The 26,832-nt window shown below is 48.0% G+C and overlaps 2 protein-coding genes across 3 annotated transcripts in view; one reads left to right on the top strand and one right to left on the bottom strand.

Annotated features, from left to right (window-relative positions):
* The first annotated feature begins 2,882 nt into the window (after positions 1–2,882).
* On the top strand, positions 2,883–18,030 carry DENND2D (DENN domain containing 2D). The gene is made up of 12 exons (XM_077780194.1): positions 2,883–3,153; positions 3,777–3,952; positions 4,707–4,819; positions 5,523–5,592; positions 6,304–6,381; positions 7,403–7,543; positions 8,586–8,734; positions 12,438–12,615; positions 16,004–16,045; positions 16,467–16,551; positions 16,854–17,096; positions 17,519–18,030. Exons 1-12 carry the CDS (start codon positions 3,066–3,068, stop codon positions 17,593–17,595), a joined length of 1,440 nt encoding a protein of 479 aa, XP_077636320.1. The 5' UTR covers positions 2,883–3,065; the 3' UTR covers positions 17,596–18,030.
* A 2,512-nt stretch (positions 18,031–20,542) lies between these two features.
* Positions 20,543–26,832, bottom strand: part of CEPT1 (choline/ethanolamine phosphotransferase 1) — a 38,040-nt gene continuing 31,750 nt past the window's right edge. For both annotated transcript variants that reach the window (XM_077780192.1, XM_077780191.1), the window contains exons 6-9: positions 23,019–23,150; positions 22,699–22,857; positions 22,044–22,169; positions 20,543–21,442 (exon numbers count right to left, since the gene is read on the bottom strand). In XM_077780192.1, coding sequence (XP_077636318.1) covers positions 21,323–21,442; positions 22,044–22,169; positions 22,699–22,857; positions 23,019–23,150 — 537 coding nt within the window. In that variant the 3' untranslated portion in view covers positions 20,543–21,322. The remainder of the gene's footprint in view (positions 21,443–22,043; positions 22,170–22,698; positions 22,858–23,018; positions 23,151–26,832) is intronic.

The raw sequence follows: 26,832 nt of genomic DNA, 5'->3' as shown, positions 1-26,832 counted from the left end.
AAATAAGTCCTCCCGCCCAGGGTTGTGGGGACTCCATTAGAAGACACTTCCTTTCTTCCTAGCGGGGGCACTGGGCTTTGCAAGGACACAGTTGGGAATTCATTCATGTTTTCATTCATTCAACGAACATTTATTTCGGCTTGTCAGTAGCCAGGCCTAAAGTATCCTTGAGATACTTTGCCCAGAGACCCACCTTCTGAGCAGAAAGGAGCCGGTTGGAAGGCAAATCGGGTCATTCCCAGACAGCCTCCTAACATTGGCAGTCAATAAGTCCTCTTCCTATGCCAAGCCCCCTACCTAGGGAGATCTGGGGGTGAGACCAGGGCTCTCCTTGCCGTCACTTCTGCCGCCCCCACCCCCCCACCCCCCACTCCCAGCCTACTTCAGAGACCGAAATGGGGGCAGGGCTCGGGACTGCAGTGGTTGGAACAGAGTCCAGCCGTTCTGAGCTGGCTGGTGTCATTTCCCTGGAGAGTACTGGCCTGGGCTTTCCTGGCCTCCCTCAACCCTCAGAAGTCTGGGTGAATATAAGAGTTCTGCTTTTTGCAGCCCAGAGGAGGCATTCCAATTGTTCCCACCCCACCCCAGCCCCCAAAACTGGGCTGATCATGGTGCGTGGGAGTAAGGTGAGCAGCCAGTACTATCTGTCCTGAGGTTGGCCACCTGTCAGGCCAGGACAGTGTGCTCTTTTCATCTTCCATATCATCCTCCACCTTTCTGGGGAGTTCCATCTTCTTTTCCTTTTTGGCCTCAGGGCAATTGTGTGGTAAGGGGTGTGTGTGTGTGTGTGTGTGTGCACGTGTGCACGCGTGCACGCGCATGTACCTGAATGTGTAAATCATCCCGGTGGGAAGAAGTGGCAGTGGTGGTGGATCCTGAGTGAAGAGCAGCTCAGCTAGAAAAGGAAGAGCCAATTTTCTAAATCAAAGTTTTGAAAAGTTCCCGTACCTATAGTCTAGCTGGTTCTGTGACTTCAGTCAGGTGGCTGTGGGAGGGGCTTCCTGGTGGAGGAACAAGTGTAACCAGACTCCTGACTTCCCTAGAAAGGGTGGCTCCCTCCTCAACCAGAAAACTCAGGATCATGATTGCATTCCAGGGCACCAGGGATTAAATGAGATGACCTATATTAATAGGGTAGATGTTTTCTGTTCGGCTTTTTCTCTTCTGTTGATAAACCTCTTTGAAAGGGAGTAGAAAGCAATCCTTTTCTGGAGTTCCTGGGCTTCAGCCCAAAACTGGTCATTTCTTTTGTTTGATTTCGTGAGTTTTGCTGTTCTCCTGGCTCTGCTGATAAAGCAGGAGGAAATGGGCTGAAAGTGCAACCCAAAGGGTTCAGGGAAAGGCATAATTTCCTGAGGTTCTGGAATGGTCCGTGAAAAGATTTGGGCTCTCAAAGACCTTTGCAAACAGGAGGCAGCCCAGAGTTGTGGGATATCTGGTGTGTACTGTATCCAAAAGGCAGGAGCATTGACATGGAGCTCTCATAATTCCTACCCTCCCCCCGCAGTCTGTTAATAGTCCCTGAATAGCCCCTGACTTGTTCTGTGCCTCAGTTTCCCCATCTGTATGAGGAAGATGCCTGTTCCTCAGGCAGTGAGGGTTGTGCAACAAGTCTTTGCAGGTTGTGAGTAAGGCGTGGTGAAGATTCTGAGCATTCTGGGTCATTGTTCTCACCATGACAGCATCTGTCACATCCTTACTTACTGTGATTGGGGTTCTTCCCACAAGTCATGTCTGTGCCCCTGAATACGGCTTTTTACCAGTCCCTTAAGAGCTGATCTGGAGCTCTTAAGAACAAGGCAGCTATGTCCCCCATTCAGGCAACCCACTTTCTTCCAGAGGGCTGCTAATTCTTTGCTGGAGTGGCAGACTTTTGCTTTCTGGCTCCTTTTAGAGTCAGCTTTCTGACAAAAGTCTTTCTCTCTGACCCTAGGCATTTACTCACTCGTAGGTGGTTTATTGTTATTTTTCTCTCTTCCCAGCCTCCCGACACAACCTATAGACACCACGAGACCCCAAGGGCCCACCTGCTCTGCTTTTAGCTTGGGCAGAACTATTGACCTGGCTCAACCGGGGGAAAAAAGACTGAGCAGGAGTGGGGGTAGGGCAGAGATCACCCAGTTGCTTTCCACTGTCACTGAATGACCCTCAGGCTGCTGAGGCAACTGGTCCCCTACTATAGGCCCAGAAGAATGTCCTGAGTCAGTGCTTCCTACTTGGGAAGAGGGATCCTTTGCTGGAGCCCTGGAACGTTTCCCATGAGAGAAGTCAGACTTCAGATATATTGCAGGGGGGTGGGTGAGAGACCCACCACTGTAGATCATCCTGAAGTATCAGGAACTCTCCAGAAAGGGATTTGCTCTCTATTCTACCTCCAGGAGAAGAGGCTTTTAGGCTCATATCGATTTCCAGAACTCTCTCATGCTAGAACGTTTTTTTCCATTTAGAGAATTAATGGGCCGAGTCTATTTATCTTAATCAAGGGAGGCAGTGGTATGCTGGCCGTGGGGAACGTTTGGTCCTGTGCTCTTGCTTGCAGTCCCGAAGTCCTGGAAGATCCCGAGTGCGGTAGTGGACCAAGTTGAGATGTGAAAGGTCAGGAGTCAAGGTTATGGGGATGTATGATCCCTGTCCCCGGGCTGGTGAGGTTCCAGTGCCCACAGTCTGATGCTGTTAGGCATCCTTCACTGTCCCAAAGTTGTAAATAAACCCGTTGCACAATCCGCAGCCCAGAATTCAAAGCCCTTAGCCCAGAAAGCAGCTGGGCCTTGGAGGTGTTTGCTCATGACCTTTTCTCTCACCACACCCTGGGGCTCTTGGGAGGAGCTGAGGTCTGAGCTGCAGTGCCAGGATGCTGCCTCTATCAGTGCAGGCGTTCTGCTCCTTCCTGGGTCCCGTCACATCCTTCCTGCTCAGCCATTGGGCGCTTGGCATGGAAACTGCCGTCCCCCGTTGGGAAGGCAGCACATGGCCTGGCTTCATGGAGTTGTGGTTGGAGACCAAAGCGGCAGCCCCTCTCTCAGACTCTTTGTAGCCGGTCTGTAGGAGGAAAGGGAAGCACTCCAATGCCCTGCAGGTTCCAGAAGATGGAAGGACAAGTGGGAGGCGGGATGCTCAGGCTGTTCCGCAACCGGCTGCCCCGACTCCGAGCAGGTCTGGACTGGATTGCCCACTTCCTGTTTTCTAGGGTGACCCTCGTTGATGGGGCTGTTTCTTTCTTGAAATGCTTCTTCCTTTTCTTACATGTAGAGTCTTTATCGTTTGACCTCTACCTGGGCCCCCATGTGACTAGACCAGAATACTTCCCCTACTGGGTTTTAGGGCTGGTCATGCCCCTTGTGGTGGTGGGAGTAGGGGGGTGAGGGGGAGTTGTATGGTCAGACACATGGCTCTGGGACCTGTTCTGATTAGAGTTCATGTCCACTCACTCAGGGCTTACTGTTTCAGGTACTGCCCTGGGCACCCATGGGTGGGCACAGTCTCTGCCTCCAGGGCATAGGACCTCCCAAGTGGCTCCCCAGTACCTTTCCTTGGCTTCCAAATCAACAGCCTCTGTCCCCCTCTTGGCTCCCTGGGTTTTCAAGTCTCCCAGGGCAGGCACGGAAACAGCCCAGTTGGCTCTGACCCTGTTCCAGGCTCTGAGGAGAGGGGAAGGCTCTGGGGACCTTAGCGTTGGCCTGGCGGCCCTGAGGTGAAGAAGTTGCCAGAGCCACACGGACTCCACCTGGGGCGTGGGCCATGGAGATACCAAGTGGGGCCTGGTGTCTTGCTTTCAGGACCTCCCCAGGACAACCTGGGGGAAGCGGTAAAGGAACCAGAAAGGGCCCAGGAGCGCTGTCTGTCCACCTTTCCTGGAGGGCAGCACTTCTTTGAATACCTCCTCGTGGTTTCTCTCAAAAAAAAGAGTTCAGGGGATGACTATGAGCCTACCATCACCTACCAGTTTCCGAAGNTGAGTCTAGAGCCGCCCTGCGCTCCGTGCTCCCGTTTCCTTCAGGCCCAACCCTGTTTCCTGTTATCACCCACAGAATCTAGGTCTGGCTTCTTTGTGAGGAACTGACCTGGGCTCCCTAGCCAGGAAACGAGGCTGGTTCTTCTGCCCCTTTTGGGGCCTCCTGGTTCTTCCAAATTCCACCCTTAGTCACACTGCTCTGTAGAGAGGCTTACCTTCTGCCAGACCTCCTCGCAGGCACCCCCTCCCTGGGCGGGTGGGGAGGAGAGGGTGCGGCGGGCACACAGCTGGTGGGCAGGCTCAGCCTGTGGCCACAGCCCAAACACCAGGCTCCTTCTTGTCTGCTCCCTCACTGGGGGAAGGGGCGGGGGAAGGGCACCCTCATTAACCCTGCTGGTCCAGCGACTGAGCTGGCCACCTCTCCTCTCTAATGTGGTGGCTCTCTCACATGGCCCCTCCGGGAGGCCAGGCAGACTCTGGGCCCTTCTATACTAAGTGAGGCCCTGCCTATGTGGATCCTTAGGATACTGATGTCTAACTCAGGCTCGTGTAGACTCAGCCTTGGGATTGGCCGGACCCAGAATGAAGTCCCCTTGCAGAGGGACAGGCAGAGGCACGCTTTGAGCTCCCAGGCCAGCAGGAGAGCTTATTCTCAAACTGCTTTAGAGCCTCAAGAGAAGTCCACCAGCCCTCAAGCCCTCTCCTCCTGTCCCTGCCTCCGCAATTCACTGGGCTCTTTCCCTGTTGCCTATAGCGAGAGAACCTTCTTCGGGGCCAGCAGGAGGAGGAGGAGCGGCTGCTTGGAGCCATCCCCTTGTTCTGCTTCCCAGATGGGAATGAGTGGGCACCACTCACTGAGTACCCCAGGTAATGGCTCGGGCCTGGGACAGAGGAATCTGGGACTGGGGGAGAAGGGACAAGTGTGAGCCGTGTGGGTCCTGTGGCTCCCTCACTCCATGTGGATGCCAGTCCTTACCAGCTTCTCTCCTGATGGGAGGGGCTGGAGTTGATCCACTTATAAATATCTCGCCTGGAGTCCCCCAAGGCCAGGGATCTTAGCCAACTTGGTTAACCAGCCAGTCACCTCTGTCCAGAGAAGGGCGAGGTTCTCTCACCTGCCCTGGGAATGACAGTTGCCATGTTTTGACTGCTTCTGGAAGAAGCTGGACTTAGCAGAAGGCCTTTGGCTTCGACGAAGGCAATGTGGCAAAGTCCCTTTCAGCATCAGCCCTGGAATTTGGCTGTCTGAGTTCAGATTTTGGCTTTACTCCTTTTGAGTTGAATGACCTTGGGTGGGAACCACCTTTGGGGCCTCAGTTCCTTTGTCTTTAAAGTGGCGATCCTAATTGAACCTACCTCAAAGGGCTGTTTTGAGAATTAAACGAGGTAGTGCTTTTAGAGCTGGATGCCAGCAAGCATGCAATAAACGACTGGTGTTACTATTACTCTCCAGATTAATCAGCAGCTCCCCTCTGCCCTCCTGACCCCCCTCAGCATCCCTCCGAGGCTGCCGCCTTCCTGTTCTAGGGTCTGGTGAGCAAATGCAAACCATGTGTGTGCTCTTCTTCAGGGAGACCTTTTCCTTCGTCCTGACCAACGTGGATGGGAGCAGGAAGATTGGATACTGCAGGCGCCTCTTGGTCTGTGCTGCTCAGAACTGCCCCCTCCTCTCTGCAGCCCGCTCGGCTCCACAGCTGGGCTTGCTGGAGCCTCAGCTGCAAAAGCCAAGGCTCCCTGGCAGTGGTGGTTGCAGGGAGCGCACGGCCCAGCACCTGCTGCCATGTTAGTGCCCTCTGCAACCCTGCAGGAATGGGGACACTTGCCCCTCCTTGTCCACCCAGGGGACCTATGCTGGCCATGCTTTGATCTCTGCTCTCCCCAAGCTTTCGAAAGCTCCCCGTGTCAGAGGCTCCTGCCCGATGGATGCCCTCTCCACTCTCCGTACCCAGGCCTAGCTGCCTTGCCCCCCACCCCCACCCCCGGAGCCTCCCAGAGCATAGGCTGGAGGTCTCAGGAGGACTCTCCCAAGTCACTTGTACGGTGCTGTCCTTTCTGGCCACTCCCTCATCCCTACAGCACACTTGCTCCCATTCTCTGCAGACCCCACAGGGTGCTGGTGCTGATGGTGGCAGAGCGTGGCCCCCTTAAAGTCATCTTCTATTGACTTTGGTGGCTATTCCTGCTGCCTGCGCCATACACGGGACCGCTGCACAGCCAGGCCCTCCTCCACCTGGCCCACCTTTCCCCAGGAGTCACCCAGCCCCAGCCACCAGCCGTGTGCCCTGGCAGCCCCAGTTGGGAGGAGCCCTGGGGAGGCTGCGGCACTGAAGGAGCCTGTCTGTCCCCCCCAGCCTGCCGGCCGTGGCCCTCGCCTTCCCAAGGTTTACTGCATCATCAGCTGCATCGGCTGCTTCGGCCTGTTCTCCAAGGTACAGGCGGAGCGGGATTCCTTGGGGCCCGTTTGGCCTGTTGAGCCTCCAGGTCGGCCTGGCCGCCAGACCTGCCTGTGCTCCCTGGGCCCTCAGTGGAGCTCCTTCCTCACAGCTGGGGTCGAACCTAGGCACACTTGGGGAAACTGAGGCAGAGAGGAACTTGGGCTCCAGAAAACGGAGACTTTCCCCCTGCAGAGAGCCCACACTTCCCCCTCTGGTCGGGTTAGAAAGCAGCTGGAGCAGGACAGCAGGCAGAGCCCCAGGTTAGGAGGCGGGAGTTTCCGTTTCCTTGTCTGTCAAGTGCCTGCAGCGATCCCTCGCCTCCCTGGCTCAGGGCCTGGTGTGAGGCTCGAATGAAGTGACATGTTCAGCAGAACACTGAACAAATATGAAGACGGTTGTTCTCCCCATGAGCCCTCTGAGGGGGGAGGGCTCTAGGATTTCTGCTGGAGCTAAGTGCACGGCCCGTGCACCCGAGTCAGGCCTCAGAACGGACGGGGCGTGTCTTGGTGGCCATGAAAGAGCTTCAGTGTGCTCTGTCCCTGGCAGGTCCTTCAGAGGGTGAGGGCAGGACGCTGGGAGCCTTTGCTCGGTGGAATGGTCCCCCCTGCTGGGTCCTCAGGGATGGAGTCTGGCCCTGGCCCTGGGGGTGTCTCCAGTGGAAGTCGGAGGGCACAGTGACACCCAGGCCCGGGCTTCTAGGCGCCCACTGCACCCAGCATCCCAGACTGACTGGATGTGGTGCCACGGTGTGTGGTGGTTGGCTCTGGGGAAGGCAGTTAGGCGGGTGCCAGGGAAAGGGGGGAGCGGACAGGTAAGGAGGGGGTGAAAGGAGGAAGGTTCGTGGAGGCCTCGTGCAGGAGAGAAACAGCAGACTGGGCTCTGCCAGGGAAGAGCGGGGAGCCTGGCAAGTCCACGAGGGTTGGCTGGACCAGTGAGGGGCGGGAAGACGTGCGCGCGCTGGGGTCTCTGCCACTCCCCAGTGGCATCCCTTTGAGCCAGTTCCTGGATCCCGCAGATCCTGGACGAGGTGGAGAAGAGGCACCAGATCTCCATGGCCGTCATTTACCCGTTCATGCAGGGCCTCCGAGAGGCGGCCTTCCCTGCCCCTGGGAAGACTGTCACCCTCAAGAGCTTCATCCCCGACTCGGGCACTGAGGTGGGTTACGGAGGTCGTGAGCCCTGGCTTCAGTGCTACAGCTCACACAGTCCTACCATCCTGCACCCCAGGTTAACACGTATAGACTGAGCCAGGCAGGGCCCCGGGGCCCCAACTAGAAGTACTGACAGAGCTGAAAATCAAACCTGTATTTTCTGATCCTCCCAACCTGATGCTCACAGGGACCTACTGTCCGAGCCACCAAGACGTGTATTTATAATAAATAAAACATGTAAGCTGAGGTGCCTGGTGCTAGAATGGACTGTGCCCCCAGCCCCAAACGGCCACTTTTCCCCATCACCACCCTTATCTTCCTGTGTGTGTGTCCAGTGTCTCTCCCTTAGGGCCTCCATCTGTCTACTTCTTATCATCCATCCCCACCCCTGTGTCCCCACCCATGCCACATGAGGATGCTATTGCTGCAGGCATTAAGCTGCCTCTTTCAGTCCTTCCCACTGGACTACGGAAGGTCGCGTGCCTCTCTGAACCTTGGCCTCCCTGTGTAAAAATGGGGTGAGGGGCTAGGCCTTTCCACGGTCTCCAAAAATGAGCATGGAATGCTCGCCTTATGCCAGGCCATGCAATTTTCTTGGTATGATGTGGTGAATACAATGAATGTCATTCCCGACCTCCTGGAGCTTAATGTCTAGTGAAGGAGACAGATGCTAAATAAGTAAAGATGCAAATAAGTATATAATTTAAAGTGATGAAAGGGGAGAAACTGGATGCTACATGAGAAAATGATGGAAACACACGTCGAATTAGGTGGGCCTCTGAGCCGGAGGGAGGAGGAGACCAGGAGAAAGGTGACCTGACTTGTGAGGACCCTCAGGCAGGAAGAGGGCGCTGGAGGGACCCATGGGCCAGGCCAGGGATGGGCCCCTCAGAGCTAAGGGAAACTACGGAAGGGCTTCCAGAAGGGGAGAGGCAGGATCAGAAGTGTTCCAGCCAGGAGAATGGTGGTGAGGCTGGTGAAGACCCAGCGTTCGGGGGTCTGCAAGTTTTCAATGCAGTGATGCCTCTGTCCTTGGCTCCCCTGCAGTTCATCTCTCTGACACGGCCCCTGGACTCCCATCTAGAACATGTGGATTTTCGTTCTCTGGTGCACTGTCTCCGTTTTGAGCAGATCCTTCAGATCTTTGCCTCTGCAGTGCTGGAAAGAAGAATCATCTTCCTGGCGGAAGATCTCAGGTGGGTCCAGCCGCTGGGCCACTTCCCCGGGCCGGCTGGCTTCCCTGGGCTCAGGGGACAGACCGGAGGGTTCTCTAAGGAATCAGGCTGTAGGACCATCATGCCCACCCTCCTGCCTCCAGGTCTGATTTTGCACTAAGCCTTGCAGAGAAACAGCTGTGGCAATTCCCTTGCTTCTGCCTCCAAACTTGATTGCTGCCTAAGCCTGAAGAAAGATCCAGATTTAATTCTGAGCCAGGCGTGAAGTGTTCTTGGGACAGCCCAGGCAGAGACCAGTCAGGGTGGGTAGAGATGTGATCCTGCTCCTGATGGCTTAGGGAGGGAGGGAGGGCCCAGGACAGGGGAAGAAGGGNGGCAGGCTCCATGCTGTCAGTGCTTAGCCCGACATGGCGCTCAATCCCATGAACTGTGAGATAATGACCAGAGCCGAAATCAAGAGTCGACACTCAACCAACTGGGCCACCCAGGCGCCCCAAACCCATTATCCTTCATGCCAAACACATCTCATCTATCCATTTGTACACTCATTCAACAAACACGTATTGTATGTCAGCTGTCCGCCAGATGCCTGATGTCAGGAAGATATAGACAAAGGAGACATGGTCTTTGACCCTAGGGGATGTAGGGCTCTGTAGTGGTTGAATGCACATGTGTTGAAATCAGCAGGTCAAGGTTCAAGTCTAATACATTCTTCTACCTGTAGCTGTGTGTTTTCCCTTAGGGTAGTTTCTTGACTTCTTGAAGCCATAGTCTCCTCATCTGTAAAATCACAATAAGGATTATACCTACCTCGTAAGCTTGTGTCGAGGATTAAACGAAACAGTGCACATTAGGGACCTACCACCCTGATGGGCAGACACGTATCCATAAGAGCTATCTGGGTGGTTATTGTTGTTGTTGTTTTGTCTTTTTATTTTATTTTATTTACTTGCTTTACTTATTTTTATTCTTTATTATTTTTATTAAGTGTAGTTTACATACAGCGTTATATTAATTTCAGGTGTACAACATATTAATTCAACAATTCTATGCATTACTCAGTGCCTACCAAGATAGCTGTGGTCACCAAGATAGGTAAACTGTCAGTCACCCTGCAGCATTATTACAGTATTGTGGACTCTATTCCCTATGCTGTACTTTTCATCTCAGTGACTGACTTATTTTTAAAACTAGAAGTTTGTACCTCTTAAGCCCCTTCACTTAGTTTGCCCATCCTCCCTCCCACCTCTGCTCTGGCAACTACCAGTTTGTTCCCTGTATCTGTGAGTCTGTGTCTGCTTCTGTTTCTTTTATTTTGTTTTTTAGATTCACATAGAAGCGAAATCATGCAGTATTTGTCTTTCTCTGTCTGACTTATTTTACTTAGCATAATACGAGGTCTAGGTCCATCCATGATGGGATGAAATTGCAAGATTTCATTGTTTTCATCTGGCTGAGTAATATTGCTTTGTGTATGTATATTTATCAAATCTTCTTTATACATTCACCAATCGACAGACACTTAGGTTGTTTTCAGATCTTGGCTTTTGTAAAATAGAGCTGCAATAAACATAGGGTGCATATAGCTTTTCAAATGAGTGTTTTTGTTTTCTTTCGAAAGACGCCCAGCAGAATTATTGGGTTGTATGGTATTTGGTTTTTAACTTTTGGAAGGACCTTCATACTGTATTCCACAGTAGCTGCGTCAATTTACATTCCCACCAACAGTGAAGGAAGGGTTCTCTTTTCTCCACATCCTCTCCAACACTTGCTATTTCTTGTGTTCTTGATGCAAGCCATTCTGACTAGTGTGAGGCTATATCTCATTGTGGTTTTAATTTGCATTTCCCTGACAATTAATTAGTGGTGCTTAGAATCTTCTCGTGTGTCTGTGGGCCGTCTGTATGTCTTCTTTAGAAAAATGTCTATTCAGGTCCTCTTCCCATTTTTTATTCAGGATGATGATGATGATGATGATGATGATTTTTGGTGTTGAGTTGTATGAATTCATTATATATTTTAGATAGTAACCTTTTATTGGATATGTCATCCACAAACCTTCTCCCATTCAGTAGGTTCCCTTTTCATTTTGTTGATGGTTTCCTTTGCAGTGCAAAAGCTAGCTGTTATCCTTAATAATAAGTTCACAGTTGAATATATCCCTGTGCATAGTCAAAGAAGGGTGCTGTCATGTCTTGGTCTCTGCCTCTTAGGGGCCTCAAGTCTGAGAAGGACATGGGGAGATGTGTGATGGAAGAGGAGGAAAATATCATTGAACAGTAGGAGGCTGACCTATTCATGTCTGGGGAGGGAGAAAGCCAATGACACTGGGCTGACACCCTGGTTCTGGCTTTTAGGGAAGAAGAAGAAAAGGATGTTAGGGACCCAAATGTTAGGCCAGAAGGTCCGGTGAACATAATGGGTGTTCGAGGAGAGGAAGCGCGGGCAGGCAGTGAGGTCTCTGGGTTGAACATTCTATAAAAGTCAGTGATAACCAAAAAGGCACTAGTTGTAGGCTGAATCCTTGAGGAAAGTGGTGTCATCTTTTGCTCTGGAAATAGCATTCCCACTTTCAACCCTGTAGAAAAATGAGAAGTTTCGGTTGTGGCTGGAGCTGGGCTTCCTGCCTTTCCCACTGAGATCAGTATTTAGGAAGTGAAGGTGACTCCAGGTGCCAGCTGTCTGGCCATGGGCCAAGGCAGGCAGGACTTGCCTCTCAGGTGCTCACTTTCTCCAGGGAGGTTCCCCCCGCCCCAACTTGTCAGACCCCTGAAGCACAGGCAGGGAGGAGACTTCCAGTCATCCTAAGCCTGGCTACAGCCTCAGGCGCTCACTCTCTGTGACTCAGGAAGTACAAGCTCTATACTAAGAACTGAAACACGGTTCCTGTATCTGTGTTTTGATTGGCCTTGGTTTCAGAGTAGTTTGGAGAAAAGAAGAGCCAGGGAGAAGCCGTGGAGAGGAGAGGACAGAGAGAGAGGCCATGTGTGTATTGGGGGGTGGGGTGGGGAGTCTGCCTGAGCTGTGACTGAGGCAGCAGCCATAGGGAGGAATGCTTCACTGGAAGGGTGGAGGGGCCACCTCCGTGGGACTTTCCGGGTAGGATTTGCCAGGCAAAGTTTCCTGGAATCTAGGAATTTCCCAAGCCTGCTCTGACTCCAACCTGTTAACTTTAAATAACCTCCAGTGGCCAGAAGGAGCCATGAGAGGTAAAGACTATGTGTGCGTGAGGGTGGATAGCCACAAGGAGGAAATAAGGCTTCGCCTCTCTGCCGTGCCTCACTGTTTACGTTTGTCTCCTTAACTACACTGTGAGTTTGTTCAGCGGGGTCAGTGCCTTGTACTTCCTGGTGTCCACATCCTTAGCACAGTGGTGAGTGTATAGAAGGGCTCACTCCGTAATCTGCTGGAGTGAAGGCATTTCCTCTTCCCTCCTCTTTGGAGCCACTAGTGTTTTTGTGCAGGGTGTGGGGGAGAGACCAACTGGATGGGAAAAGGGTCAGATAGAGGCCCCATCCTTGATGAGAGGAGCCTCTGCCACTCCTACCACTGCCTTTCCTTTCCCCCTCCCTCCCCACCCCCAGCTATCAGTAGTCACAAGCTCTGCCACCAGCACAGCTCCTAGACTTGCTCCTGCTGTCAGTGGGGGCCTTGGGGAGGGGTGCGTAGCAGTGGATGTGCAGGGAGGCCCCTCTGACTCGTGTTCTCTGTGCCCTGTCCCCAGCACCCTGTCTCAGTGCATCCACGCTGCCGCCGCGCTGCTCTACCCCTTCAGCTGGGCGCACACCTACATCCCCGTTGTCCCCGAGAGACTTTTGGACACTGTCTGCTGCCCCACTCCCTTCATGGTCGGAGTACAAATGCGCTTTCAGCAGCAGGTTATGGATAGCCCCATGGAAGAGGTACGGTGCAGCGGGAGGAGGGCGCCGCGGGGAGCCAGGCACACCTGGGTTCGCACTTGGGCTCCGATACTAACAGCTGTGTGACTTGGAGCAAGTTNTCCTCCCTCCCCACCCCCAGCTATCAGTAGTCACAAGCTCTGCCACCAGCACAGCTCCTAGACTTGCTCCTGCTGTCAGTGGGGGCCTTGGGGAGGGGTGCGTAGCAGTGGATGTGCAGGGAGGCCCCTCTGACTCGTGTTCTCTGTGCCCTGTCCCCAGCACCCTGTCTCAGTGCATCCACGCTGCCGCCGCGCTGCTCTACCCCTTCAGCTGGGCGCACACCTACATCCCCGTTGTCCCCGAGAGACTTTTGGACACTGTCTGCTGCCCCACTCCCTTCATGGTCGGAGTACAAATGCGCTTTCAGCAGCAGGTTATGGATAGCCCCATGGAAGAGGTATGGTGCAGCGGGAGGAGGGCGCCACGGGGAGCCAGGCACACCTGGGTTCGCACCTGGGCTCCGATACTAACAGCTGTGTGACTTGGAGCAAGTTGCTTCATCTCTTTAAGCCTGAGCTTCCTATCTGCAAAATGGGGGCAACAGTGATCAAGTGTTAGGGATTCTAAGGGGAATACCCTGCAAAAAAGCTCATAGCCTGGTGCCTAACCCAGAGTCGATGCTCAGCACATGGCTGCTTCGTCCTCCTGAACAATTTCCTTTTGGACCTAAGGGGCAGCTTATTCAGGGGTCATCCAGCTGTCCTAGGTGGGTTAGTGCCAAAGGGCAGGCTCTGGGGTGTCCCGTCGCTCATCTGAATGGACAAGCACAGCTGGTCTATACAACACCACACCCCACTAGAATTCACTCATATTCCTTACAAGTGAGCTAATGTAGCCCTCCTGCAAACTATGAGCCTTGATAAATGCAGATTTTTGCAGCAAGAGTTACCTTCTTTTAAAAAAATGTTTATTTAGAGAAAAAGAGAGAGCATGTGTACATGAGCAGGGGAGGGGCAGGAGGCAGAGAGAGCAGATCCCAAGCACACTCCACACTGTCAGTGCAGAGCCCAACATGGGGCTTGAACTCACAAACTGCCAGATCATGACCTGAACCAAAATCAAGGGTCGAACACTTAACCGACTGAGCCACTCAGGTGCCCCACAAGAGTTATCTTTCTGACTACCTCAGAGCTCACTTGGTTCAGGAGAAAATAGGTCAGATCCCCCTTGATTTTGTCAGCTTCTTATTTCTTGGCAGTGGCCCAGACACACCAGAAGGCTCTATGGTGGAAACAGGCATTGGTAGCATGAAGCTATCTCCAGAGTTGGAAGACCAACGCAAAACATGCGCTCTGCATGTTCCCAAGATCGCACATTACTATAATATCAGCTACGAGAGTTACTTAGGAATGTCTACACTGGCTAACCATTGACTTCTGTGTAAAGGGCTGACCTAGGGAAGAGGTGAGATCTAGTAGGAAGCTACTAAAGAGGCAGGAACCAGCCCAAGAGGGAAGATTTCTCCCATTTGCATAAGAAATAATAGAGGTCCAGAGAACTCAGTTGATGGAAACTAGCACAGGTAGAACCGAGCCCTTCTCATACAAAGTGTTGCTGGGAAGTAAAGAAGTCGGCTGCTTCCCTTCCTAACTTCCCTGGCTTTCCCAGCCCTCCTCCTAAGTGCTGAGTAGACAGGCCTTTTGAAGGAGGGTTTACCATGTGACTAACTGGGTCAGAGTATTAGCCCCACGTTTAGCAATGACTTAAAATGTCCCAACCCTAGGAGTTATGAAACTTGCTGACACTGCAGGCCCAGCTCCTCCCCTGACAGCCAGGCAGGAAGACACCCCAAGGCCTGCTGTGCGAGAGCCTTGGCCTGTTTTAGTCCTTGGCTGCTCCTCTGTGAAATGGGCAGGAAGGGGGCAGGCCAGGGCCATTGTGGCTGTGGGGGGATTCTCTGACCACCCACATGGGTTCTCTGGAAGGAATTACTCAACCATAATATAGCAAATACTAGAAAGATTTTGGGGAAAACTTCACAAAATTTCTTCATGCATACTCTTAGCTCCCTGAAATGAACCACTTTCCCTGAATGAAGGCACGTGAACCTATGTGGTCATGTGATTTCAGGCCTGGACTAGGTCAACATTTTCTCCCCTGATGATGGGTATTTACAGTACCCGCTCTGTCCTTTTATTTGGAAGAACGGAGCATAGAAGGATCATTCACCGGGGCGCCTGGGTGGCTCAGTTGGTTAAGCGCCCGACTTTGGCTCAGGTCAGATCTCACAGTTGGTGGGTTCGAGACCGGCATCAGGCTNCAACCCAGGCTTCAGGATCATGGCAAACTGTTGAGCACATGCCCTGCCTAAAGGGACAGCTGCACCCAGTTCCATCTGAACATGGTCCTTTAGAAATGTGGACCAACCAGTGTTAGAGTTCCTGACTTTTCAGGAGCCCTAAAACCAAACTTTCTGTGAATTTTCCCATTTTAAATATTGGAAACCAACTCAATTATTTAGACATACTCTGAGGATCAGGGAACAGATCAGCAGGTTGGAATCCAACCAGCAGGATGCCGATTTGTAATCTCTGGTCTGGACTGAGGGCCCCTCTGACAGTGAGGGAGCGGTACTAGAACTCAAGTGTCAGCCCTGTGCATGTCTTTCTTGCAGCCTGCAGACACATGGTCCCCTCACCACCTTTCCTTCCCTGTTCCTGTTGCCCTGGACTCGTTTCCTTCTCTTCCCATTTCCATGGGAAGGTCCAGAGCTCCCAGAGAGTTTTTAAAGTAGGGGCTCCAGGCGAGTGTACAGAAAGTTGTTGCAAGCCTCAAAAGCGCCCACTGCTGTCCTAAATCTGACCAGAGGGCAGAGTTGAAGGAGTGTAGTGGGGAGAGGGATGCAGAACCTAGGATCCATCTAGGCTTGGAAATCGGTTCTACTAGTTGTTTGACCTCGGACAACTTTCTTGTTTGTTTCTTCATCTGCACGCTGGGGATAGTGCCTGCCTGTACAGGACCCTGGGGAGAATTAACTGAGAGAAGATGTGCAAAGCCCGATTGCGTGTGCTGTGTGCTACATGTTCTGTATCTACAAGCCATTACTGCAATCCGTGTTTTATTAAGAGAGTGATAGGCTGTGATTTCCCCATGTTGTATTCCCTCCTACCTTAGCGCTCCTCTCCAGTCCCTTCCCACACCCTCGTGCCTTTTCCCCAGGAAGGCAACTGGGGCTTCCAAGGAGGGGAAGAGTGAGAAAGGAGGGTGTCAGGCAGGAAAGGAGAATTGCAGTGGCCGATCTTGTTGCAACTTGGGCTGACAGGTACAGCCACAGGCACAAATGGAGATGGTAATTGTCACGGTGGTCTCTGATGGGAAAAGGGAAAACCATTTGTTCTGTTTATTTCAGGTCCTATTGGTGAATCTTTGTGAAGGAACCTTCTTAATGTCAGTAAGTGTCTGGGCTCCGACCTCCTGCAGGCCCACCACCTACTCTATCCGACCCGTCTCTCCCGTGCTCCACCTCCTTCCGCAATACTTAAGTGCTCTTGTTGGGGGAAGAACCCATGCTAAGACCATCCTCAAGGAGCCCATGGCAAACATGCAGATGGCTTCCCTATGAGGCAACCAGTGTTGGTGTTTCTAGAGCAGGGATGTAAATCCAGTACCACAGAGATATAGACACTTGCTAATGTTTACAGTCAGACGGAAGACCAAGAGGCAATTTCTATTGTTTCTCTCCTACATGGCCAATCATCTGAGGGTAGAGTTGGGGTGCAGAATTCACACCCTCCTCACGCCATCTGTCAATACACTTCCTATGAAGACTGCCTCCCTCACAAGCTTGACATCTGAGCTCTATTCTCTTCTAGGTTGGTGATGAAAAAGATATCCTACCACCCAAGCTTCAGGATGACATCTTAGGCTCTCTTGGTCAGGAGACCAGTGAATCCCAGAGTAAGTCCTGGGTCCTCCTTATTTGGGTTTCTCCACAGAGCTTGAGGGCAGGATTCCCAACCATCCCTGCCCAGACTAAAATGGACTCACTCTGCAGTCCTGGGCCAGTTCCAGGTGCCTCGATTCTAGGGCAAGTCTGAGTGTAAGATGTTATTCTTCCTCAACGGTGGTGGAGAACCCGTACCTAATCTCCTATTTTAATCAGTAGTGATGAGACCTCCCCTGGCCACTTCCCCACAGTGAAAGCCACCTGGAGGCAAGAGTGGGTGGTTCTTCTGAGATGGCCTCTTATATATCTCCAGCAGCTTCAGAACAGCTCAACGAGCATGTTTCGGGCCCATTTGTGCAGTTCTTTGTCAAGACTGTGGGCCACTATGCTTCCTACATCAAGCGGGAGGCAAATGGGCAAGGCCACTTCCAAGAACGGGCCTTCTGTAAGGCTCTGACCTCCAAGACCAACCGCCGATTTGTGAAGAAGTTTGTGAAGACACAGCTCTTCTCCCTTTTCATCCAGGAAGCTGAGAAGAGCAAGAACCCTCCTGCAGGTATATGGTGACAGCCCTTATCATTCCAAGCCCAGAGGGGGTCACTGCCTCCAAGTCAGGTGTGGCCCTAGGGTGAATAGCATGGTCTCTAAAGGCCCACAAATAAGGTGTAGTCTTGTCAGTGGGGTTGGAACAAAATAACCTGAAGCCTCAGAAAATGCCTCTGGGCCGCCATTCTGTAGAAGTGGCTCTTTGTTTTAACCTGGAGCTAATATCTACTAATTATTCTATTTGTAGCTCCAGTTTGGGGCCAAATTGATCACCCAGATCTCCAGAGGCCTGTGAGAACATGGGAATCCTGGCAGGAATGTGGGTGTGGTGGGGGAGGAGACAGCGAGGGTACATCTGATCCACACTCCTGAGCTCGTCGTGGTCCACCCGGCCAGATTATATGCCTCTAACACCTGTATCTGAACCCACAGGCTACTTCCAACAGAAGATACTTGAATACGAGGAACATAAGAAACAAAAGAAATCAAGGGAAAAGACTGTGAAATAAGAGCTGTGGTCAACAGCGGGGACTGGACCTACGGTCAGTTTTGGACTTTGGCCCGTGCCAGCACGGTGGGATCGGCAAAGCTCCGGAGTCCACGGCCTTCTTCCGAGTCCCGGTAACCACGTCTGTCTGCAAGCTGGTGTCTTGAGTTTGGGATCCCTGGAATCAGCTTTCTCAGGACCGTGGAGGCCTCTGACCTCCGTGCTCACGGAGCGGGGCTCAAAGCTACATTTTCTGTGCAGGTGACACACAACAGCAGATCGTAACACAGGTGTCGTGGAGCCTTAGAAGTTGCTGTGAATGCCCTCTTCCAAGAACCATTATTACAAAATCCTCAACAGAGAAAGTACCTGTGGCCCAAAGGCTCAATCCCTACACATAAAAAAGAGGTCTGTGGACATATGAAGATAAGAATAAAGATGAAAATCTTGCTGTTTATGTGCTATCTTTGGCTTCCAGTCTGGGGGGAGAACTGGGAGCACAAGGCAAAAGATCGGAGAATAAATTGCAAGGGGAGAGGGAGAACTGGCCAATGTGGCCCAGAACCTTGGAGCTGTGTTTGGAGCAGGGGACTAGAGGGTCAGCTGCTCCGTTTCTAACAGGAAGGATGGGGATACTGGTAGAAGCGGCAACAGCACTGCGACAGGGCGGCAGTTCTTGGGTCTAGTCAGGTATGCCTTCCAGAAGCCACGGAAGTATTTGCATTCTAGGCACCTTGAGGGAAGAAAATTTCAGTTCCCAGAAGCTGGTGAAAAGCCCTACATTGCTTCCATAGACAGGTCTGTCTGCCCATCATTTCCAGTTTGGAACCTTCAGTTGTAGACATCCAACTTCCTACCTGGTTATTTTGAGAAACCCAGTTCAACTCTTTTTAAAATTAAAAAAAAAAAAATGTTTTTTTAGCATTTATTTTTGAGAGACAGAGAGAGTGTGAGCTGGGGAGGGGCAGAGAGAGAAGGAGACACAGAATCTGAAGCAGGTTCCAGGCTCTGAACTGTCAGCACAGAGCCCAAAGTGGGGCTCAAACCCATGAACTGTGAGATCATGACCTGAGCCAAAGACAGATGCTCAAACGACTGTGCCACCCAGGCACCCCTAAATTTTTCTTAGTTTTTTTACTTTTTGAGAGAGAGAGAGAGAGAGAGAGACAGCAGGGGAGGGCAGAAAGAGATGGAGAGAGAGAGAATCCCAAGCAGGCTCCATACTGTTGGTGCATAGCATGATGCAGGGCTCAAACTCATGAACCATGAGATCATGACCTGAGCCGAAATCAAGAGTCGGACGCTTAACTGATTGAGCTACCCAGGCGTCCCAGTTCAACTCTTTAGCTGAGGTGGAGAGATTGCTGCATTTCCATTTTCCCCTTTCAGAAAAGAATATAATATCTTAAGTGTTCTAAGGAGTTTAGTGGTCACCTAGTCCACCTTCTCTCTATACTACTAATGATGGCTTCTGTTTCAACACTGAAAGGGATGGGAAACTTTTAGAACCCTCTTCTTTCAAAACTCTCATCTTTTGAATGTGTGTACATGAGTGCGACCCTCAGAGTCCCCTGAATTCTACACAAAGAACACAAATGTTTTTGGAGGGTGGGGCAGGGGGCTGGGGTGACCAAACTGAAGTTAAAGCCAATGTAATTTCCTGTGAGGAGCACAGACACACGCTGCAGTTGGCAGATGTCCCACTGTCCACCCACCACCTGTAGCGATGCTGCTGCTCTTCACAGGTTCTAAGAGTCAGTGCATCTTTTTAGGTAGTTTACAGGAGTGGTTCCTAAACCTAGTTGTACCTCAAAAGGTTTTAGAACACAGACTGGAATCCTGGGAAGCTTCTGAAATTACTTTCTGAGGCCTCATCCCAAATCTACTAAATCATCTCTCGAGATAGACCTGGAAACCTGTAATTTCTAAAGCTCCTTCAGGTGACTCTGATACCTAGGTATAGGATCACAAGAAGAGGCGGGGCCAGCTGAGGTTGACTATAAATGTACCCCTCGTCTGATGATGTACCTGGGGGCTAAGGAAGCAAACATGAAATATCTGAGCATTTTTCAGATTCCCTTTACGCTGAAAAAGATTTGAGCAGCTGGGTTTGCAGCTTTAGCCCATCAAAACCTACTAGGGTGTGAGAACACTGGCCCAGGATTCAGAAGATACGGAGTCTAGTCCCTATTTGGAAAAAGTCACCACTATATGACACTGGTACGTCACTTAGCCTCTCTGCAGACCTCAATTTCCACTGTAGGTAATTAACATCTGCTGTGTCTACTGTACTACTCAAGGCAGGTGGTAGGTGTAACTGTGCCAAATAAGTAGAATTATCCTTCCTTCTTTTTCCTGCTTTGTCCTAACTTTCAAAACTACCCCAGATGCTGGAGAAGTTGCTAGCAAGCAAAAATAAGGAGAGATTTCTCTCTACTGCTACAGTCTAGCAAAGAACTTGAAGGTTTCACTGTCACTGCTACTCAAGATTACATGGGATTAATGGAAGCACCAAAAGTGCAAGAAAGCAGAGCTGCGACGCCCTGCTGAGGCAGAGCAGCCATTGTTTACCCATGATTACAGCAACAGGGTGGTACAGATACAAATGAACAGGAATCAATACACATCAATAAGAAGATACCACTAGTTTCTTTTCTGCTGTTCCCCTCCATTCAAGCAACTGGACTATGTACATACATGGTAACAGGTCTGGCTTATAGTCACTGAAGGCAGCTGTCTCCCATCTCAAACTGAAGCATACCAAGGAGCCAGAACAGGAGTACCATTTTTCAATAACTGCCCGGGAAGGCCGCAGCCTCTCTCACTGAAAATTCTGGGGAAGGGTTTGAGATTCCTAAAAGATTTATAATCTGAAGGGTGACAAGTACAACAACAACAAAAAATGAGGGAACATGAAGACAGTTCTATGTCTCAAGTTAAACAGAACAGAAAGATCGCAGAACACATAATGACAAAGCAGCTGACCAAATTTCCTTATTTATTAAAAAAGAGAAATTTTGCTTAAATTTTTAAAAAATGACATTAAAACTTAGTTTATCTTTCCACTGAAGAAAACTGAGAGAAAGGCTGGCTTTCAGGTCATATATTTATTTAAAAAAATAAAATGGATCAACGAAGTTACCACATTATTCTGCATGCTAACAGGATTTCCCAAGCCCATGAGATATACCATTTCTTGAGCAATAAAAAAATTACCTCCTCAGCAATGTAAAGATAGGAAACCTTTCAATTCAAATTCAAGGTCTTTATCACTAATTCCATCGCACAAGCCAGTGGGATATATCTGTGCCACAAGCTGAGCTCCTTAGGAAAGAAAGCTTGAGAAGAGACTAAACAAGGATGTCACTAAAAGATGATGATTTGTTAAAATTATAAAGCAACCATCTTTTGGCCTGCAAATATTCTACATGAGAAATCTCCACCACTGGGAATCTGCTCCCCAGGACAATTTTATTCTGAATCCAGGATAATTACAAACACATGGCAATTTTTCCTGCATGCTTCCTTGGGCCAAACCCTGTATGACAACATGTACGATTACAGGATGGGACTTGAAATTCCCATTCTCACACAGGATAGTTAAGGAGTGTTACTAATAACAAAGAAAAGTTATACAACATTGATTATTATAAATTATATTTGTTCTTATCCACCCCATTCTCCTTAATATGTTCGGATTCTTTCCTGCAGAAAACACACGAGTTCCCTATAGATCACCAAGTGTGTCATTAATGATGATTAGAATGAGCTGTAGAGACCTTGATTCTGAAGACATGTATGTGCAGGTGGGACGCAATCTGATTGCAAACACTGACACAGTAGCGGATCAAATCAAAGAAAGAGAAGACCTGGAAGGAAAAGAGAGTGTCAGGTTCTTAGGATCTGCTTAGGTGACCCCTAAGCTTCCTGAAAATAAGGAGGAGTGGCTTCCTTCTTCCCTTCTTTTCAGACACATCTTCAATTCCATACAATTTGATACCTCCATTTCCTCACGGACTTTTCCTGTATGCTAAGGATCAACAAACTCTTTCTCAGAGAGACAGTAAATATTTTAGGCTTTGTGGACCCTACCATCTTCATCTCAGCTGCTCAACTTCTGCCACTACAGCATGAAAGCAGACACAGACAATACTTACGTGAATGGCCACGGCTGTGTTCCAATAAAACTTTATTTATAAAAACAGGCCATTGGCCCACAGGATGTAATATATCAGTTCCTGCTTTACAGTCAGGAATCTGGAATTTTTGAGCCCTGATGTAGGACTAATAAGGATAATGCAAAAAATGGCTCAAAGATGAAGCCACAGGAACTCTTACAAAGTCCTATAAATATGGTCTTCTGACACTCCAGATCATTACAATTATAGTATCTATCTTTCAGGACTGACCCACAGAACACGAAAACTAGTGGCTTCCAAATCATGAAACAGGACACAGAAAAATACTTACCAGGGCAATCCAAAGTACAATATATTCATCAATAAAGCTGTTAAAATACTGGTCCAGAAACAAAAGTGCTGGGCCTATGAATGCTGTGTCATGCAAATGCATTTCACTTTTAGTCATGTGTGCCACCTGAAAACAAAAGAGAATCCGTGATGCAGGCACTGTATTACTAGAGCAACCGTGAGCCACATGGTAAATCAGTTTTGTGCTCAAGTTTCAAGTTGTGCTCGCAAGTTTCAAGAATTTTTTAGCGATACTGAATAAAAAGTTGAACTTTCAAAACTAAAAAACTGGCAAGAATTATGTGTGAGAGAGCTACACACCAAAGGGACAGGCCATGTCAACTAAGCCCTCCCGAAAGATGCTTTTCACTAACAGCCCTAATTTGAGTGTACCGATGGAGACTGAAGGACGATAAACTAAAGCACCAAATTAAACTGTAGCAGAAAGAAGGGCTGTGGTGGTCCAAGAAGCTTCCGGTAGCCTCCAGTGGTTGCTTCACAGAAGAGTGAGAACAGTTTCCATGTTGATGTCCAGGGATCTTGATTGGAGGAGAGCAAACTAGAGCTGCTCGGAAGCTGTGGGGTGAAAACTAGGGCCATCGAACCAAAATAAGATGAATGTTAAACACAAAACAAATAAAAACTTCAGAGCTTACCACAAGCTTATTAGTGATTTTAGCAGACACAAAACCAAACGTCAGTATATAAAGACAGGGGTGCTTTTCAAAAAGCTGGACTGCCGATTTCTTGTAGATCATTGCAGCTAACGTGATCACTGATCCAATATGGAGAAAAGGAGAAAGGACGCTTGTTCCCTGTGCAGAGTAAAGGGAAGAGAGGCATGAGTGGTCAGATATAACATGGATTTGTTGTAAGGCAGATCAACTCACACTTTTAAGAACCTCAGGTGCCTGACAGCCAGCAGTTTTGGTAACTGAATACCAAACAATTGTGGGGAATCTTAAGATGTACTCACTGCTATCGTTGATCCATTTTTTCCAACACCACCTGTGAAGATTACACGGAAGTAATTTGTACAGGAAAATATGGTCCCTGCTACAGTACAAAGCGCAGGAAAAATTTTCATTTGGATATTCAGCACTGGAATCTTTAATGGGTAGAGAGAGAGAACAATTAAAATATATACAAATTGAAATAAGAAAATACAGCATTTTGTTCATATTCCCATATATCCTCCATCCCTTCCAGTTTAGCAAATACTTAAATTCATGAACATTTCCCTCTTTTCATTATAAACAATATAACAAAGAGATGAGGCTATGTAGAAATTAATCTCACTTCTCACGCCAACCTTGAAAAAATTACTGATCTAACTTTATTGTGTCATAAGCTAAGTAAAGTTCACCTAATGCATCCCAGAAGTCTGGCAACAGTAGAACGGACTGTCTTCTGGACTTTTTATAAATGAAGTGTACTTTGCTTTTTTCTTTGCACATTTTTGGAACTCTACCTTTAAATCTGTAGTTTGTTACTAATTGTTATGAGAGAGAGTGTGGAGCATAAAAGACCAGAAATATTTGCAACTGGATTAAAAAATATGCAAACTAGAGAATGGAAGACGAAGGCTGTACTCAGAGGAGCTCTCAACTCCAAACTGTTAGGATACAAGCAGCTAGAAAAAGCAGAGGGCAGCCAAGAAGACATTCATATGCAGGGCAAAAAAGACATCAAGCACATCCAAGCAGGTACAATCGTGTATCCCAAATTTTAACATGTTAAATTCTCAGAAGAAGCAAATAATATATTTTTATAGCATACTGAAAATACAAAAGCATACTGAAAATGCAGATTAATTTATCTAAGGTAGGGGGGCTGAATGCACTGGGATCATGTATTCAGTCTTGTAAGCACAATATCCATCATTTAAAATGAAATATGCTCGTGCTAACTTTTTAAAATCATTTAAAATTGTCTTCCTTTTTGCACCTCTCATTTAGCTTTTCTGAAGGCTTGTATTTTGCCCAATATGGGTTGAAAATAAAGCAACATAAAATGATATATTCTATTAACAGAAACAAAAGAGTATAGGTACAAAATTTCAGAAGCCTGCAGGGTTTAATAGGCAATGAGTTCTTATAATGAAAACATTTTAATGAGAACTGTTTATACTTTTTAGGGCTACCATTGAAAAACCAAATAGGAAATATCACATTTCCTAATTTTTTTGTACACATAAAACCCAACTAAAATTGGTAGAGACAACAATCCTAATGTTTAGATACTCTATTTCTTCAAAACTCTTGAGAACTCAGTTTGTTTACACAACTCTATGACCTCTTGCAAAACTACAGCTCTAAAACAAAACTGTAATCAACTGTTCAAATTTCAAGTTGTACTGTGGCACTGTTTAGTTTTCTAAAATGAAGTAGGTCAACTTAAAAATTAAGCCCAGAGCTTTACGGGGCATCCTAAATGGTCTTCTTCCTTCCCTAATTCATTTCTGAACCCTACAGCCCAAATTCAACACTTGTTTACAGTAAAGGAGAAAATCAACACCATGGTTGCTTTGAGCTCTAAGATTTTTCTGCTCTGGTTCAGAAAACTAGGGATATTACATTCTTAATCTGAGGCACCTGAATTAAATTTAATACCCTGGCTAGTTTCCTTTTCTCTCCAGAGACAAAGGACCTGTATGGTAGTGGGGGAAATATTATACTCCCTCAGATTTCAAAGGAAGCAAAGCATTCATCCATTACAGGGCCATGCCTGTATTAGGGCCAAGATATCAAATGAAGGCCAACTCTGGCATAGTAGTCATCTGTGCCACAACTGAACTGAATACTACCACAACTATAATTAAAATTTGGTGAAAATGCCATAGGTTCATGGAAACAGTTGCTATTGAAAGAAGAAAGAGTAAACAGAAATATTAAAGAAGCCAGGCAAATTAGTAAATGGCTTGAACCATAAAATAAGTAAGCAAGCTATAGACTTAGTAGCAAAAGTATCATAAACATTCTTAAGACCCTCTCCACTTCCATCATATAGAATAGCTAAATACACCAAACCCTAAGTTCCTGAGTGTAGGATTTTGTTTGCAATGATTTTTATAATCTCTTTAGAGCCTTGCATATTGTAAGTGCTCAATATACACTTGTTGAATGAAGATTAAGATCTCCCTTTCTTACCCTTTATGTAGAATTACTGTTATGGGAGAATAAGAAGACACATTGTGCCCCCACATTAAGAAGGAAAAAGAATGTTAGCTACAAGAAAACCTGAGGCAAAGTGAGGGAGCTGGAATGAAAGGATCCCAAGACTCATTAGGCAATCCCTTGAAAATCAGCACCAACTGAACAATTTATAAAAAGCACCAAAAGTGTTGCCATTTTCACTTCCCACCCAAGATCAGGGAGGGTGTGCACATTCTGTTTTTTCCCAGTCTTTCCCTTTCTGGCCTCCTCCTCTTGGAACTTGTCCAAGGCAGCTAACATGCATTCACTCTACAGAAATACAAGAAAGCTATACTGAAAACATGCCTTTATTAGAGCTCGGGGTCTTCTAGACTAGCAAAAGTAAGAACTCCCTTGGGTCATGGTGTCTGCTCTATGGCCAGTGGAAAACCCTCTGGATTCATGCTATCAAATTACTCATCTAAATAATATCAATCTAATGTAATTCATTTTAAATAATGTTAGAGATGGAAAAGCAATTATTAGATCTCAGATTTACCAGATTACAATGGACACGTTCTGATTCAACAGTTTGGATTAATATAGAATGTCAATTAGTAAACTGTTAAGGCTAGATTTCTTAAGGGCATAATAAAATGTTCTTATGGGCTTTGTAAATTTCAGGAGAAACACAAAGTATCATTTTGAGGTTAGATACTACTAACCTTCTTCCAAACAATGTGGCAATGCTTGTTTATAAGTACTTTGAATATAAGTGATTTCCATCAAACTTTAATATAACAATACTTACAGCATCTACCAAGTATTTAACGAAAATCACCATGTCTAAATTATTTAAGTCTAAGTATACTTGAGTCTAAGGAATGAGACACAAATAAATTATACTACATAGTAAGTCTTTAGTTCCACTTAAAGAATTATGAAACATCACCTGTGGTCTCACCACTTGATTCCAGAAGGTATCTCATGGTTTCATACATTTAATCAACTATTATATTTAAAAGAAGCAAACATCAGGAGGCTTCTGGGTGGATCAGTCCATTAAACTCTTGATCTGGCTCAGGTCATGATCTTATGGTTCCTGAGTTCAAGCTCTGCATAGGGCTCTGCAGGGACAGCATGGTGCCTGCTTGGAATGCTCTCTCCCCTTCTCTCTGCCTATACCCCACTCATGCTCTCCTTCTCTCTAAATAAACAAAAATAAACTTAAAAAAAAAAAAAAGAATCAAATAGCAGTGAAAGTAACCATGCAGGGATGACACCTTTCAAGGTGATGATAATTGTCCTTAAAACAAAAATAAACAAAGAAAAAAACAGTGTTAGGATATAAAATAGTTTCAAAATATTCCAAAAGAACATATTCTTCTGGGAAAAGCAATACAGAAAAATCAACAATATGGGTTGTTGTTTTGTTTCTTGCAATGTGTGAACCCATGCACAGACTTTTGTGCATGAAAATAATTTTTCCTTAAAAAACAAAAGAAAGAAAAACCACAAAAAACAACCCAAACCAACACAACTAATTACAAACTTTGGTAAAAACCCCTCTCTGAAGAAAAAAAAAAAAAAAAGCAGCAAGAAATGGGTAATCCATAAGCTGCAGATATAAATCACTTATCATTGCAAAATAGCTTA

Source organism: Crocuta crocuta, unplaced genomic scaffold (assembly GCF_008692635.1).
Source record: "Crocuta crocuta isolate KB4526 unplaced genomic scaffold, BGI_CrCroc_1.0 scaffold364, whole genome shotgun sequence".
Classification (NCBI taxonomy): domain Eukaryota; kingdom Metazoa; phylum Chordata; class Mammalia; order Carnivora; family Hyaenidae; genus Crocuta; species Crocuta crocuta.
The sequence above is the reverse complement of the archived record's forward strand: the minus strand, read 5'-3'. Positions and strand labels throughout refer to the sequence as shown.